Below are 18,242 nucleotides of genomic sequence, written 5' to 3' on the forward strand. Positions count from 1 at the left end.
TTTATTGGGAACTTTGCTAAACTGATTGTAATGTCTGTGGAAATGAAGAGGGCCAAGGATAACCAAGATACTCTCAAAGAACCAAAGGTAGAAGTGCTTGCTCTGCCCAACATGAAGATTTATTACAAAGCCATTAGGGTGATACTGGCAAAGAGTAGACAGACCAGTAGAAGAGAGTACTCACAGCCACTTGGATACTTGACTATGACAGAGGTGGCAGTATAGAGCAGTAGGCAAAGGGTAGACTTTTTAGTAAGAGGTCCTGGAACATTGGTATATCCATTTGGTGAAAAAAATGGAAATGGAATCTATCCCAAACTACTCACAAAAAAAGATCTATATGTGAAAGGAGAACTAATAAAGCTATTAAAAGATAATACCATAAAAAATCTTATTTTTTATTTTATTTTTTTTTTTATTTTTTTTTTTATTTTTTTTTTCAACGTTTATTTATTTTTGGGACAGAGAGAGACAGAGCATGAACGGGGGAGGGGCAGAGAGAGAGGGAGACACAGAATCGGAAACAGGCTCCAGGCTCTGAGCCATCAGCCCAGAGCCTGACGCGGGGCTCGAACTCACGGACCGCGAGATCGTGACCTGGCTGAAGTTGGACGCTTAACCGACTGCGCCACCCAGGCGCCCCTTATTTTTTATTTTAGAGTGAGCAGGGGAGAGGGGCAGAGAGAGAGAAAGTCTTAAGCAGGCTCCATGCTCAGCGTATGGAGCCCAAGACAGGGGTCGATCCCATGACCCTGGGATCATGACCTGAGCTGAAATCAAGAGGTGGATGCTCAACCAACTGAGTCACCCACACATCCATTATTTAGTTTTTTTAAGTAAACTCTACCCCCCAATATGGAGCGCAAACTCACAAATCCAAGATCAAGAGCTGCATGCTCTAATGAATGAGCCAGCCAGGAGTCCAAGAAAAAGATTTTTAAATTCCAGTACATCACCTACATTAAATAAACTTCAATAGACAAAGTCATAGGTAGGACCAGATATTAGCAACATATCCATAAAAGGTTCATATTAAGATGTTTTTAGCTCATACAATCAATAAGAAAACAGTGTTTTAACTTTTTTATGTTTATTTATTTTTGAGACAGAGCGTGAGCAGGGGAGGGGCAGAGAGAGAGGGAGACACAGAATCAGAAGTAGGCTCTAGGCTCTGAGCTGTCAGCACAGAGCCCGACATGAGGCTCGAACTCACAAGCTGTGAGATCATGACCTGAGCTGAAGTCGGACACTTAACCGACTGAGCCACCCAGGTACCCCACAATAAGAAAACAATAATAGGAATGTCACACAAGAAGGCATTTCGCTGGGGAAAAAAAGACATTTAGCTGTCTTGTAACCACGAAAAGGAGTTCAACCTCATTTGTAATTGAGGAAATGCAAATTAAAACCACAATGAGATACTACTACATGCTCACCAGAATGACTAAGATTAAAATGCCTTACCAAGTGTTAGTATATAGAGTAATAACACTCATATACTTCTGAGAGTAATATAATTTGGTACACATGAGCACTTTTACACCAGGAAATGTAAAAGATTGTTCATAACAGTTTTATTTGTAATAGCTCCAACTGGAAACAACCCATCCATCAACTGTAGAATAGATATGCAAATTGTGAATTTGTATACAATGGAATAGTATACGTTAAAACAAATGTTATTGTTACATACAATAATGTGGTTGACTCATAAAGACATAATGTTAAACAAAACAAGTGAGGTAAAAGTATAGCTAAGTTTAGGGATGCATCCTTTAGTGGTAAAAGGATAAAAACAAGGAAGTGAGTACCATAAAAGTCAGGATAAAGATTATCTTTTGGGAGAAAGGAGGCAGTTACAATCAGGAATGAGCCCATAGGAATTCCAAAAGTGTTGGTAATATTCTAGTTTTTTTTAATATATATGTGTGTGTGTGTGTGTGTGTGTATACACTTATAGATATATAAGTTTATTTATTTTGAGAGAGAGAGAGAGAGAGGGAGAGAGAGAGAGAGAATCCCTAGCAGGCTCCCATGTGGGACTTGAACTCACGAACTGTGAGATCATGACCTGAGCCAAAATCAAGAGTCAGATGCTCAACCAACTGAGCCACCCAGGCACCCCAGCAATATTCTGTTTCTTAATGGGAATGAATGTTGGTTACATGAATATTCTTGACTGTTTATTAAGGTGTACATTTATATTTCATGCTCTTTCTGTATGAGCACAGTTAACCCTTGAACAACATGGGTGAACAGCATGGATCCACTTATACATTGATTTTTTTTTGATAAGTACAGTATAGTACCATAAATATTTTTTCTTCCTTTTGATTGTCTTCCCTTAGCTTGCCTTATTTTAAGAATACAGTATATAATACATATAACACACAATATGTGTTGATCAGCTGTTTATCAGTAAGGTTTCCAGTCAACAGTAGGCTCTTAGTAGTTAAGTTTTGGGGAGCCAAAAGTTATGTGGATTTTTGACTATGCAGGGGATCGGCACCCCTAACCCTGCATTATACAGGAATCAACTGCCTTATTTTTTTCTTGAGAAAAAGTTATAAAATGGTTAATATGACAATATGGCTGGGCAAAGAAAAACAAAAACATACAATCATCTTTAAAGGAATATTTCTATTACAAACCAACCTCTCTAATGTAGTATCTCTTACATGACAGGGTTGTAAAGTGAAGGACCACATAGTTGCTCTTCATGATCAAAGTGAAGGCGGAGATTTGCTGTCGTGTCCAACCACTAGAATACTGGACGATCTGCACAAACACAAAGATGTCATTGTTGTGCCTTTTTCTAAAGATACAGTTAGGTGAGGTGGGGGTGGCGGGACGCGCTGCAGCGCTTTATTCAGTGCTTCCCATCTCAGAATCCGCGTGCCTCCCCAAACCAATAATGGCAGTCCCCACATAGCTTACGTTATTCCAGAAAGCTTACTGAAATTATATGTCAGCTTGCAGTAAGAGCAAGCAGGTGTTTATTTGATAGAAAAAATATGGGAGGTCCAAGGGAAAGAAAAACTAATAAAAAGAGTCTTTGGTGATTGAAAGGTTGGGACCTGCAATTCAGTTTTTGAGGTTTTTTTTTTCTTTTTCGAAGTCACTTAAGCCCTTTTTAAATCCTTGATTGATACATCTAGAAAAAAAATGATTAAGGTTTTCTTTGCATAAATTTGAACTCCTTGATTTAATAATTTCTGAAGTCACTTCTATCATTTTGCAATTGCAGTAAGCTGTCAGGTTGGGGGTAGGGGGACCCTTTCCTGAAGGCTATTCTCATAAAAGTACCAGTCTTAGCAGCCCATTTGACTACCTGGCAAGTAGGATGCTTGGAATGCAGTAGTGCCTCCCCTGTATGGAGTGCCTTCTGCTAGGGGAAATCACTGGAGGAATTAAGAAATGGAAATGTTGAGGTGCATGCCTTATACTCAAGAACTATATTTCTAAAGAACATTTATAAAACATTTGCAATAAAAATAGACATCATTTGCATTTAACTTCTTCTGAAATTGAACATTTCTCCCTAAAATCTCTTTTTCTTTCAAGTGATTCTGGGGTTGGTCCCTGTGATGAAAAGGGTCTAGACTGTGATGTTTTATTGGAGCCAAATACACCATGGGGCCCCAAAAGTGGGGAGCTCAATGCTGTGAGTAGCTTATTTCACTTATTCTTTTTGATATGAACAATTGGTGGCATTTAATCTTTAACAGAAATGTGATGGGTTTAAACTGAAATTGACATTTGCAATTAATAAACATTTACTGACTATCTGATCATAACAAATGCTGAGTTAGTAGGACTGTAAGGGTAATAGGACATGTTCCTTGCCCTCAACTAATAATTAATCAACTTCAGTTTGGGGAAAAAATATAACATGTTCTTCAGAGGTTTTATTATGAACAAGTAATGATTTGAGGATTGAAGATAGTGTGAATGGGATATTTTGTCCCCTCCTAATTCTAATTCTGTAAACTTTTTTGGTATGAAATTTTTTTTTAATTGAAATCAGGAATGCATTTAGTTTTTGCAGGGTTTCAAAACTGAAATATTTTTCAGGTGGCCAGATAGCTTTAATTCCTTTGATTCTTATTACTGACAACCAGGGAATCTCTATTTGCCCATGAACTTCCTCGCTTTGTATTGGCTGAGGTATCATTTACTTGACAAAGTGAAATATTCTATGTAAAATGTATTGTCAACTCCAAATGGCTACAAATATTCAATCATTATCATTCTTTAATTATGTACAATATAGCAAATGAGGTTTTTTGAATATCCATATATAATTTGGTTCTTGAATCTATAATAAAATATAAACATTAAAAAGTGATTGAAATAGTTCAAAAATTAAATCATATTATCTCTGCCTGTGGTTTACTTATCCTTTGGAAATGATACTGGGAAGGGTTGATTTTCCTTTTTGTTTTTTTGTTTTGTTTTTAATGTTTATTTATTTTGAGAGAGAGTGAGTAAGAAAGGGTTCGGAGACAGGACAGAGACAGTGAGAGACAGAGTATCCAAAGTGGGCTCTGCACTGACAGCAGAGAGCCCATTGCAGGGCTTGAACTCACGAACCGTGAGATCACGACCCCAGCTGAAGTTGGATGTTTAACCAGCTGAGCCACCCAGGTGCCCCAGAAGTGTTGATTTTCTTTTTCTTTCTTTTTTTTTTTTAATGTTTGTTTATTTGAGCAAGTGAGTGAGCATGAGCAGAGAGAGGGAGTAGAGGGAGAGTGAACAGAAAGAGAGGGGAAGAGAGAATCCCAAGCAGGCTCCATGCTGTCAGCACAAAGCCCAATGCAGGGCTTGATCTCACAAACTGTGAGATCAGACCTAAGCCGAAATCAAACTCAAACACTTAAGACTGAGCAACCCAGGTGCCCCGATTTTCTTTTTCTTTCTTTCTTTTTATAAACATATACATCTTTTTCTAGACAGCCGTTATAAAAACCTTGTAAAACATCATTTTCAGCCTGAGTTTTAAGTTGTTTCACCTGGAAAGGAACTATACTTGCAGCTTTTTTCAACTCTTACAGTATCCACATGAAAATAAGGAGCTGCAATCTGGGTAGATACAAATTTATTAATCTTTCATTCCTTTGTCTTATAGTTTTTGTCACTGAAAAACTGGACTCTGCAACTGGTAAGTAAGCAACTATACTTTACTTTCATAGATCTCTTTCTTCCAAAACTAAAGTTTAGTTTAATAGAATCTTACCAGTATCTTATTTTACAGACTTTAGTTCAATGCAGTTATCTTTTTCAGCTTCTGTAATTTTGTACTTACTAAAAATGCCATTGTTTAAAACAGACATATACTCCATAAGTCTCTTTAATGGCTTTTTTGAAGTCACTTTTAAGTCACATTAGGTCATAGAACAAAGCAACAAATGTATTAAATTCCAGGTATTTGGTGGTTTGATTGACACATTGGTTGATTTTTTTTTTTTTTTTACCTCTTTGTCATCACCCCGCCATATGCCACCAATATTCAGAAGAATGCAAATGGAATTTGGATCAGTGATGACAGAAAGCAGGGTGGGTAGATGCAGGAAGCTGATGCAGATATGGTTGAGTAATCCAAGGCCACGTTTATCCAGGGAATGTGTACATATGGTTGCTTATGGGACTACTTTAATACTAGCAATTATTATATTTTAATGTAATCCTAATATCAAGGAACATGCATTCAGTTAGGTGATAGAGGTATAGTTTGACAAATGCTGATGACCTATTATGGGCCCAACACTCTACTAGAATATGCGAAGGAAATAAATAAAAGATATTTAATGTAATGTGATCCTCTCCTAAATGTAGAACTTCTTATGGCCATTTCCTGAATGTTGTATTAGGTATTGGTCATTTTATTAGCTCTTGTTTGACTCATTAAATTTAGATAAATTTGAAAGCGTCCATTAGAGATATATTAATATGTTTTTAAAAGGGTGTGTGTGTGTGTGTTTTTTTTAATTCAGAAACAACAATCATTATTTTCGGAAGAAGAAGAATACCACTGGATCTGAGGTAACTGCAGATGAAGTTGGAGATGAAGAAGAAATATCCAAGAAACAAAGTACTGATTTCTAAGATAAAATCAAGTCTCACTTTTATGAAGGGGTTGCATTCTAAAGGCTCTAATGCAAGGGATGATGAATTAGCTTTGTAAGTGTACATGGTAGGTTACAACATGGAAAAAAATAAATAAAGGAGGCTTCATCAAGTTTCTCTAACCCTGGCACTAACACAGAATAATCACAAAGTTATTTAAAAAGTGCAGTGTACTGAGAAATAATCCTCCAAGTTTCATTTCAAGTGTAACCTAAGGGGTTTCTCAAAATGTATGACTTATATCAGTGTACCAGAGATGATTTGAAGTGACACTGTTCGAGCCCCACATCAGGCTTTGTGCTGACAGCTCAGAGCCTGGAGCCTGCTTCAGAATCTGTGTCTCCCTCTCTGTCTGCCCCTCTCCCATTCACGCTCTGCCTGTCTCTCTCTCTCTCAAAAAATAAACATAATAACAAAAAAATTTTTTTGAAGTGACCTCAAATGAAGCACCAGAGTATGATTTTTAAAAAACTAAAAACATGATTTTATACAACTACAGAATGAACTTGTGTCAACATTTTTCAACTCATTAGTGAGAGAAACAGCCAAAGTTGGTTCAGAGAACATTTGAAGGCTTGGGTATTTATAGACACTTGAAAAAGAATGTTAAAAAGGATTGCAAGTTAGCGGCAAAACTGATTGATGTTCTACTAGGCAGTAACTGATAACCTTTGAGGTTATCTTTTCTTCTAAAAAAGAATCATTTGCATTTCTATTAGACACAAAAATCTGCAAGTTAACCTAAGACTTCATGTCCTCTGGGCCTTCAATAACAGTAAATAGGAAAGACACAAGGACATTTTCTTTGAGAATTAAGTAATTCTTACATGGGCCTTTTTTTTTTTAATATAATTATTGTCAAATTAGCTTACATACAACACCCAGTGCTCATCCCAACAAGTGCAATATTACACTATTGCAATATTACAATATTCCATTGTGTGAGTGTATCACCCATTGTGTGAGTATATCACCTCCTCAATGGCCGTCACCCATTTTCCCTCCCCTCCACCCCCTCCACCCCCTCCACCCCCTCCACCCTCAGTTTCTTCTCTGTATTTAAGAGTCTCTTGTGGTTTGCCTCCTTCCCTCTCTGTAACTGTTTTTTTCCCCTTCCCTTCCCCTATGGTCTTCTGTTAAGTTTCTCAAGATCCACATATGAGTGAAAACATTGATATCTGTCCTCTGACTGACTTATTTCACTCAACATAATACCTTCCAGTTCCATCCATGTTGCTGCAAATGGCATGATTTCATTCTTTCTCATTGCCAAGTAGTATTCCATTGTATATATAAACCACATCTTCTTTATTCATTTGTCAGTTGATGGACATTTAGGCTCTTTCCATAATTTGGCTATTGTTCAAAGTGCCACTGCAAACATTGGGGTACATGTGCCCCTATGCATCAGCCCTCCTGTATCCCTTGGGTAAATTCCTAGTAGTGCTATTGCTGAGACATAGGGTAGATCTATTTTTAATTTTTTGAGGAACCTCCACACTTTTCCAGAGCAGCTGCACCAGTTTGCATTCCCACAAACAGTGCAAGAGGGTTCCTGTTTCTCCGCATCCTCACCAGCATCTGTAGTTTCCTGAGTTGTTCATTTAGCCACTCTGATAGGTGTGAGGTGGTATCTCAGTGTGGCTTTGATTTTACACAGGTCTTTTAAACAGTCCTCCAATATGACACTAAAAGGACATGCAACCCTCCCTTTGTCTTTTTTCCAACTTTACGTAATTTTTCTTTATGTGTTCAATCCTCTTATTAAAACTAGTCCTTTATCAATTACTTTTAAATTATAATTAGTCAAGAAGAAAATGCTGCTGTGTTTGTGTGGGCTTTTTTACCTACAGTTGATTGAAGTAGAATTTATATGTAATAAAATTCACCCATTTTTAAGTGTATATATTGAGTTTTAGCATACAATTGGTAATCACCACCAAGATCAAGACCTAGAACATCACTCCAAAAAGTTATCTTCTGCCCGTTTACACTCCTCTAAGGTCTCATGTGAGTGGCATCCTGAGTAGTGTTTTGTGTGTGTAGCTTCTTTCACTTAGTATGATGTTTTTGAGATTCGTCCATATTGTTGTGTGTATCAGTAGTTTGTTTCTTTTTATTTCATAGAAGTATTCCATTGTGTGAGTATGTCATAATTTGTGTATCCATTCACCATTTCATGGACATTGGGTTGATTCCGTTCTTGGCTGTTAACAAATAATGCTGCCGTGAACGTTTGCATACAAGACCATGTGGACATATGTTTTCATTTTTCTTGGGTAGATACCTAAGAGTGGAATTGCTGGGTCATATGGTAAGTGTTAACGTTTAACTTTGAAAGAAACTGCCAGACTGTTTTGCAAAGTGACTACCAGTTTGTGTTCTACCAGCAATGTATGAGTCAGTTGCTATATGTTTCTACCAATATTTGGTATTATTGTTACTTTTTTTTTAACTTTAGCCATTCTAGTGTAGGTATATAATTCTGGGCATCTTCTCATGTGCTCACTGGCCATTTATATATCTTTTTCATGAAGTATCTGTTAAATGATCTTTTACCTGTTTTTCAGTTGGATTGTTTGCCTCATTATTGAATTGCAAGCATTCCTTATATATTTTTGGATACAAGTTCATATGTTTGCAAATATTTGCCCCTAGTTTGTGGCTTGCCTTTTAATTTTATTAATGATGTCTTTGGGGGCACCTGGGGCACTTAGTTGGTTAAGTGTCCAACTGTTGGTATTGGCTTAAGTCCTGATCTCAGGATTCTGGGAGCCCAACGTGAGATCATGGGATGATCTCACAGTCATGGAATAGAACAGCATGGAGCCTGCTTGGGAATTTTCAAGCAGTTCTTTTTTTTTTTTTTTTTTAATTTTTTAAAAAATGTTTATTCATTTTTGAGAGAGAGTACAAGTAGGGGAGGGGCAGAGAGCAGGCTCCATGCTCTGAGCTGTCAGCACAGAGCCCGACACGGGGCTTGAACCCACGAACTGTGAGATCAAGACCTGAGCTGAAGTCACACACTTAACCAACTGAGCCACCCAGGCGCTCTCTCTCCCTTTTCTTCTATTCCTGGCCTGCGCGTGTGCACACACTCTGTCTCTCAAATAAATTTTTAAAAAATGATGTCTTTTGAAGAGCAAAAGGTTTTAATTTCATGAACTCTAATGTTTTTGTGTCCCTTTTATGTTTCATACTTTAATAACTAAGAAATCTTTGTTTACCCCAAGGTCACAAAGATTTTCTGCTGTTTCTTCTAGAAATTGTATGATTTTAGCTTTTGTATTTAATTCTATGATCTCTTCCAGGTTAATTTTTGTGTATCGTATAAGTTAAGGGTCGAGCTTCCCTTTTTTTTCCTATAGGCATAGCCAATTTTCCAGAACCATTTGTTGAAAAGAATGTTCTTTCCCCATTGGATTACCTTGACACTTTTGTTAAAAAATCAACTGATCATTTACCTGTGGATCTATTTTTAAACTCTTTGTTTTCTTCCATTGATTTTTATGTATCCTTTATTTACATCAGTGTATGAGTACCACATGGTCTTAATTTTTGTAGCTTTTAGTGATTCCTGAAATCTGGTGATGTGAGTTCTTCAAAATTGTTCTTTATTTTTAGATTATTTTGGTATTTCTAGGTGCTTTGCATTTCCTGTCCATTTTTAGAACAAAGGTAACTACTTCTACAAAAAAACTGCTGGAACTTTCATTAGGATTGTGTTGAATCATATATCAATTTGGAGAGAATTGCTTTTTTTTCTTTTTTTTAACAATGGCAAGTCTTCCAATCCATGAATACAAAATATCTTTCCATTTATTTAGTTCTCTAATGTCTCTCAACAATGTTTTATAGTTTCAGTATGCAGATATTGAACATCTTTTGTTCAATTTATTCCTAAGTGCTTTTTTAAATGCTGTTATAAATGGAAGTAGGTTTTTTAAATTTTTCCAACTTTTCAGTTGTTACAGTTGACCTTCTTTCTTGTGCCCTGCTAATTTCACATAATTTTTCTTTGCTTATTAGATTCCTTTCAGTGTGTATGCTTTTTATTTCTTGTCTTGCTTTTTTGCACTCATTAGGGCCTCATATTGACTAGAAGTGGTAAGAACACATGTTCTTACCTGCTCCCTATCTTAAGGGGAAAGCATTCATTCTTTTTTTTTTTTTTTTAATTTTTTTTTTCAACGTTTATTTATTTTTTTGGGGACAGAGAGAGACAGAGCATGAACAGGGGAGGGGCAGAGAGAGAGGGAGACACAGAATCGGAAACAGGCTCCAGGCTCTGCGCCATCAGCCCAGAGCCTGACGCGGGGCTCGAACTCACGGACCGCGAGATCGTGACCTGGCTGAGTCGGACGCTTAACCGCTGTGCCACCTAGGCGCCCCAAGCATTCATTCTTAACCATTAAGTATAAAATGTAGTGGGTTGGTTTCTCATAAATGCCCTTTCTCAGGTTGAGGAAGTTCTTTCTGTTTCTAAGTTGTGGAATTATTATGTGAATGGGTGTTGAATTTTGTTAAATGTTTTTTCCCCATCTATTGAGATGATGATACAGGTTTTCTCCATATTATCAGTATGAGAAATTGAAATCGGTTTTTCAAGTGTTATGCCAATCTTCTAGGGTAAACTCCACTTGGTCATGAAGTATTTTTCTTTTATATATTAACGTATTTGACTTGCTAATATTTTGTTAAGGATTGTTTGTGTTTATGAGTGATATTAGTTTTTTGTTTTTAGTTTCCTATGACATACATCGTCTTTAAGTTTGGTTATTAGGATAATACTAATCTTATAAAATGAGTTGGAAAGTGTTCTCACTTTTCTGAAAGAACTTGTGTACTGTTTGTATGATTTGTCCCTGAAATGTATGATAAAATTCATCAGTGGAGTCATCTGGGCCTACAGTTTTCTTTTGGGGAAGGTTTTTAATTAATTATGAATTTATTACCTTCAATGTAGTGCTATACAGGTTTCTATTTCTTCTTGAATCTGATAACTTGTGTCTTTCAAGGAATTTCTCCATTTTTATCCAGGTTGTCAAATTTATTGGCATAAAGTTGCTTACAATATTTTCTTATCCTTTTCTGTCTAAAAGATCTGTAGTGATGTCCCTCTTTCAATCCTGATAATTGGTAATTTGTGTTTTATCACTTTTTTCTTGAACAGTTTAGCTAGAGGTTTATTTTACTGATCTTTTCAAGGAATCACCTTTTGATTTTATTGATTTTTCTCTATGGTTTGTCAATTTTGTATTTCATTGGTTGTCACTCTTATATTTAGCATTTCCTTCCTTGTAATTGTTTTGTTTTGTTTTGTTTTGTTTCAATATATGAAGTTTATTGTCAAATTGGTTTCCATACAACACCCAATTCTAATCTCTTTTTTTTTCCTTCCCCTCCCCCATGGGTTTCTGTTAAGTTTCTTAGGATCCACATAAGAGTGAAACCATATGGTATCTGTCTTTCTCTGTATGACTTATTTCACTTAGCATCACACTCTCCACTTCCATCCACGTTACTACAAAGGGCCATATTTCATTCTTTCTCATTGCCACGTAGTACTCCATTGTGTATATAAACCACAATTTCTTTATCCATTCATCAGTTGATGGACATTTAGGCTCTTTCCATAATTTGGCTATTGTTGAGAGGGCTGCTATAAACATTGGGGTACAAGTGCCCCTATGCATCAGCACTCCTGTATCCCTTGGGTAAATTCCTAGCAGTGCTATTGCTGGGTCATAGGGTAGGTCTATTTTTAATTTTTTGAGGAACCTCCACACTGTTTTCCAGAGTGGCTGCACCAGTTTGCATTCCCACCAACAGTGCAAGAGGGTTCCCGTTTCTCCACATCCTCGCCAGCATCATAGTCTCCTGATTTGTCATTTTGGCCACTCTGACTGGCGTGAGGTGATATCTGAGTGTGGTTTTGATTTGTATTTCCCTGATGAGGAGCGACGTTGAACATCTTTTCATGTGCCTGTTGGCCATCCGGATGTCTTCTTTAGAAAAGTGTCTATTCATGTTTTCTGCCCATTTCTTCACTGGGTTATTTGTTTTTCGGGTGTGGAGTTTGGTGAGCTCTTTATAGATTTTGGATACTAGCCCTTTGTCCAATATGTCATTTGCAAATATCTTTTCCCATTCTGTTGGTTGCCTTTTAGTTTTGCTGTGCAGAAGCTTTTTATCTTCATAAGGTCCCAGTAGTTCATTTTTGCTTTTAATTCCCTTGCCTTTGGAGATGTGTCAAGTAAGAAATTGCTATGGCTGAGGTCAGAGAGGTCTTTTCCTGCTTTCTCCTCTGGGGTTTTGATGGTTTCCTGTCTCACATTCAGGTCCTTTATCCATTTTGAGTTTATTTTGTGAATGGTGTGAGAAAGTGGTCTAGTTTCAGTCTTCTGCATGTTGCTGTCCAGTTCTCCCAGCACCATTTGTTAAAGAGACTGTCTTTTTTTCCATTGGATATTCTTTCCTGCTTTGTCAAAGATTAGTTGGCCATACGTTTGTGGGTCTAGTTCTGGGGTTTCTATTCTATTCCATTGGTCTGTGTGTCTGTTTTTGTGCCACCTTGTAATTATTTTGAACTTAATTTCCTTTATTTCTTTTTTAACTTCTTAAGGTAGAAACTTATTGGTTTTTTTACTTTTCTTCTTTTCTAATACAAGCATTTAAAGCTGTAAGATTTGCTCTAAACACCACTTTAACTATTTCCCACAGGCTTTGTTATGTCTTGTTTCCATTTATAATCAGTACAGAATATTTTCTAATTCCCATTATGATTTTGTTTTTGTTTGACACATGTGTTATTTGGTAGTATGTTGTTTAATTTCCAAATATTTTCAGATTGTCTGGGTATTTTCAGTTACAGGTTTCTAACTTAATCCCATCATGGTCAGAGAACATACTCTATGTTGTTTCATCCCTTAAATTTTATTGATACATGTTCCACAAGTGCATGAAAAGAATGTGAAATCTGTTGTTGGTGTAGTCTATAAATGTTAAGTTGTTTTGGTTATCTGTTGCAAAGCTTCTATAGTTGTGCTCTTTTTCTGACTGCTTATTTCTAACTTCTTGTTCCACTGATTAGTAAAAGAAGGTGTTGAAATCTCCAGCTGTGATTGTTAATATATGTATTTTTCCTTTTAAGTCTACTAGTTTTTATTTTGTGTACATTACAGCTTTATGATTAGGCATACATATATGTATTGACTCTTTTATCATTATGATATATTCCTCTTTGTCTGTAGTAAAACTGTCTTGAAGTCTGTTTGGTACTCATATTATCACTCTAGATTTGTTTACTGTTTGAATGGCATATCTTCTTGCTATCCTTTTATTTTTAACCTCTTTGTGTTTCTGACTTAAAGTGTATATCTTGTAGATAGCATGTTGTTGAAAACTGCTTTTTTATCCAGTTTGACAGTTTGCCTTTTGATTGGAGTATGCTATTTATATTTAATGTGTTTAATGATGTGGTTGCATTAGTTCTGCCATTTTGCTATTCATTTTCTAATTATTTCAGATGTTTTGTTTCTCTTATTTCGCCTTTCTTGCTTTTTTTGTGCTAAGAAAATAAATTTAGTATATCATTCTAATTATTTTACTGGCTTTTTAGTTGTATTCCTTTGCATTTTATTGTTCTAAAGATTACAACACCATCTTTAACCTATCACAGTCTACTTAAAGCTAATAAGAATCACTTTAGGTAAAATATAACCCTAAAGTAAGATAGTTTCCTTAGTTTTTCCTTCTTTGTGCCATTGTTACTTATCTTTATAAATTATACAGAATTACATTATGTGTTACAATTTTTGCTTTAAACAGTTCTATGTCATTCAAAGAATGTAGAGGGGCAAAATAAAATATATATACATTTAGTCTTTTATATTTACATATTTACTATTTTTTTATATCTGAGTAATTGTCATGCAATGTTGTTTTCTTTCATTCTGAAGAACTTTCATTATTTCCTATAGTGTAGGCATACTAGCAATAAATTCTTTCATTTTTACTTATCTGAAAATCTCTTTATTTCCCTTTTTTTTTTAAAGATTGTATTCTTAAGTAATTTCTACACCCAACGTGGGGCCCCAACCACAACCCCGAGATCAAGAGTCACACTTTCTACCAGCTGAGCCATCCAGGTGCCCCTCACTTTGATTTCTAAGTACAGTTTCTCCAATATAGAATTCTTATTTAACAATTATTTTTTTCTTTTAACGGTTTGTATCTCCCATTCCAGTGTCTTCTAGCCTCCATTATTTCGATGAGAAGTTAGCCATTGATATAATTATTCCCCTGGATGTAATGCACCCTTTTTATCTTGCTTCTTTCACGATTTTATTTTTTACTTTCAGAAGCCTGACTATGATATGCCTAGGTGTGGTTATCTTACTTGGTATTTGTTGAGCTTCTGGGATCTGTAAATTAATGTTTTAAACAAAATTTGGGGAGCTTGCAATCATTATTCTTTTAAGTGTTTCTTCTGTCCCTTTCTCTCACTTACCTTCCAGAACTCCAGTACATGTATGTTGGACCTTTTGATATTGCCCCACAGGCTTCTGAAGTTTTGTTTCTTTTTCTTCACTCTTTATTTTTTGGATGGAATAATTTCTTTTCTTTTCTTTTCTTTCTTTTTTTTTTTTTTTTTTTTTTAGTTTTATTTATTTTGAGAAAGAGAGAGCATGGGAGGGGCGGAGAGAGAGAGGGATGGAGAGAGAGAAAATCTTAAGCAGGCTCTGCACTGCCAGCATAGAGCCTGACATGTGGCTCAAACCTGCAAACTGTGAGATCATGTCCTGAGTGGAAATCGTCAGATGCTTAACCGACTGAGCCACCCAGGCACCCCTGGATTGGATCATTTCTAATGCTTAACTTCCATTTCACTGGTATATTCTTCTACCATTTCAGTCTTTTTCTTGAGCCCATCTACTAAATATTTCAATTATTGTGCTTTTTAGTTCTAGAATTTCCACGTGGTTCTTCTTTATAGTTTCCATATCTTTGTTGAGATTTCCTATGTGTTTATTCAGTAACACCATTTTCCCTTTGAACATACTTATACTAGTTGCTTTGAAATCATTGTCTGCTTTTTTTTTTTAACGTTTATTCTTGAGAAAGTGAGACAGAGTGAGTGGGGGAGGGGCAAGAGAGAGGAGGACACAGAATCTGAAGCAGTTTCCAGGCTCCGAGCTATCAGCACAGAGCCCAAAACGGTGCTGGAACCCACCAACCGTGAGATCATGACCTGAGCCGAAGTTGGATGCTTAATCAACTGAGCCACCCAGGCATCCCAAAATCACATTGTCTGCTTTAATCCAGTATGTAGGTTCTCTCAGAATCAGTTTCTGTTTACTGTTTCTTTTCTGAGTAGTTCATATTTTTTAGTTTCTTCATCTTGTAACTTTTGGTAGGTTATCTTTGTGCAGTTCTGAAATGTTTTTGTTCTTAGAATTGTTGGGTTTTTTTTGTTCTAGTAGGCAGTTAACTTGCCTGACCCAAACTGCAAAATCTGTCTGCCTCATGGTATGTAGTAAATGCTGTCTCTGCATGGGTTTTTCTTGGCTGCTAAGCTACTGTTTTAGCCTGACCCCCAGGGTCATACCAGCCTGTGTAGTTTAGTATTCAGGCAAGATTTTGGACAGACTTTATATTCAGATTTGGGGCTTACCTGCTTAGCTTCACCTTGCTTTATGGGTTCCCTCTCGATTGCTAGTTGTTTTCTAGTCCTAAGTAGGGCTCCTGCTTTCAGAAGCTTGAGCTCAATGAAGTTTGGGAAATCGTCAAGTCAAAGGCACAAGAAAGTCTCACTTCTCTTCAAGAGCAATTCTGTCTTGCAAGTGTCTTTCTGCTTGTCTGCTTAGCTGGATCTCCTAGGGTCTCCTGTACACTTTCATAGTTTAACAATCATTTGGGCAGAGTTTATAGTCACATTTTAGATCTCCAGTCTTCTGTGACTTTCTTCTAAAATTTCACCTTTAAATTTCCAGCTTCTCTTTCTTTCAATTGTATCATCTTTTCCCTGGAGCTCATAAGGCTGTAATTTTCCTACCTTAGCTGGGGATATTGAGAAAAGTGCCCTCAGGCAGAAAGCCATAAACTCACAATTCTTACCTCATGCATCTTTTTTTTTAAGTTTTTAATTTTAATTCCAATATAGTTAACATAGAGTGTTTTATTAGTTTCAGGTGTACAATACAGTGATTCAACAATTCTATAGATTACTCAGTGCTCATTGTGATAAGCATATCATCATGATAAGTGTACTCTTTTAACCCGATCACCTGTTTCATTCAATCCCTCCCCTACCTCCCCACCTCATGCATCCTTTAAATGTAAACACTCAACTTTCTACCTCCCTTTGATTATTTGCCAGTACCTACATTTGGTTGTTTATAGTATTTTTGCTCTGTTTCTACCATTCTTTTCTTTAGAAGGAACTTGTCGTCACACTCTAATCTCACCCTATCGTGTCTTTTTGATGTTTGGGAAACAATGATCTGATGTACTTGCCTTGCCTTCCAACATTGATTTTAGAGAAATGCATCTTCCCCCTCCTTCTTTTCTTTTCCTTTCCTTTGTCCTCTACACTGTCAGCCAGAATAAATTCAGAATATTGATTGTAGCAAAGCACTAGTTCAGAATACAATTTGTCCCAAATCTGCTTCCTCCCAAAATCATTTCTGTCCTACCTCCATTTTTACCCAAATAGCCCCTTCCCACCCACCCAAGCAAAGACATTTTAAAGCTTTTTTGTGAGTTCTTCATTCCTCCCATTCCCAAACTGTGTTTTTTTGGGTTATGGTGTTGTTGTTGTTGTTGTTTTGGTATATAAAAATTTGGAATTAGGTGTTAAAACCACTATCAAATTAGATTCAGAGAAATACATATAGTTTCCCCCAACATTTTCTTTTTTTTTTTTTTAATTTTTTAATGTTTATTTATCTTTGACAGAGAGACAGAGCATGAGCAGGGGAGGGGCAGAGAGAGAGGGAGACACAGAATCTGAAACAGGCTCCAGGCTCTGAGCTGTCAGCACAGAGCCCGACGCGGGGCTTGAACTCACACTCACAGACTGCGAGATCATGACCTGAGCCGAAGTCAGACGCTCAACTGACTGAGCCACCCAGGCGCCCCCCCCCAACATTTTCAACATTTAATTTCACTGGGATTTTGAAATTATTGCCCTGATTTTTTTCTCCTTAAGGTTTTCACCAAGTAGAAAGAAGAAAAGTAATTAAAACTAACCCCTATAAAATACATTCAACTTCTCAATATATTTATATTTTATTTAGAGGTAATTTGTTAGTTTTAAGAAACTGTTTTTTTACAAAATGGTTTTATTGTTTGGAAGTAAGTAATAAGTGCATTGGAGAAGTATGTGAAACTTATGCTCATAACATTGACTTTCTTTTGTCAGGGAAAAGGAAAAGCCAAAGAAGTTCACAAAACCCAAAAAAGCAGATGTCTTCACCTTGTGGTCAGAAGAAAGAAAAGGTGTTAGAGAAGGTAACTCTAAATTATCTATTACTGTTCTAAAGTTCATATTGAGAAATAAGCAGGCAAATATAGCCAAGAAAAATCTGAAGAAGAGATAAGAACATACAGTGGAATGCTAGAGATATAGCAACGAACAAAGAAGTTCCACATAAACAGATTAAAGATCTCTAAGATATATTGATAGGCGAGAAAAAGTATGCATAGTATAGAATAGATAGAGGAATCTATATCTTTCCTTATATATGCATAAAATGTTGCCTCTAAAGGGAAGTGAATGGGAGACAGAGACTTTTCACTATATGTGCTGTTTGTAACTTTTGAATCTGGAACCAGTAGTACTTGTTCAAAAAACTTTGAAATGAGATAAATAAGTAGACTTTATAATTTTTAAATAAATTGTATTTTATGAGCTTTTAAAATAATTCTTATTTCACATGCCTTTGAAAGCCAGGTAGGATTAAGAGGACAATAATAACCATATTTGACTAAAAGAGAAATCATAGATTCCAAAAATGTATGGAAGGCTGGGTTGAGACAAGTTCCACACAATTATATTGGGCAGGTTGTACGTTCATCTGCGTGCCAAGTGCTGCAAGCACACAAATGGGTGA

The 18,242-nt window shown here is 36.3% G+C and overlaps 1 protein-coding gene across 1 annotated transcript in view; it reads left to right on the forward strand.

Moving 5' to 3' along the window:
* KIAA1841 (KIAA1841 ortholog) overlaps positions 1-18,242 on the forward strand; it is a 123,461-nt gene that overhangs the window by 38,655 nt on the left and 66,564 nt on the right. Inside the window, exons 12-14 of the mRNA XM_030310682.1 lie at positions 2,686-2,831; positions 3,565-3,664; positions 5,129-5,161. Coding sequence (XP_030166542.1) covers positions 2,686-2,831; positions 3,565-3,664; positions 5,129-5,161 — 279 coding nt within the window. The remainder of the gene's footprint in view (positions 1-2,685; positions 2,832-3,564; positions 3,665-5,128; positions 5,162-18,242) is intronic.

The sequence above is a fragment of the Lynx canadensis genome, chromosome A3 (assembly GCF_007474595.2).
Source record: "Lynx canadensis isolate LIC74 chromosome A3, mLynCan4.pri.v2, whole genome shotgun sequence".
Taxonomy (NCBI): domain Eukaryota; kingdom Metazoa; phylum Chordata; class Mammalia; order Carnivora; family Felidae; genus Lynx; species Lynx canadensis.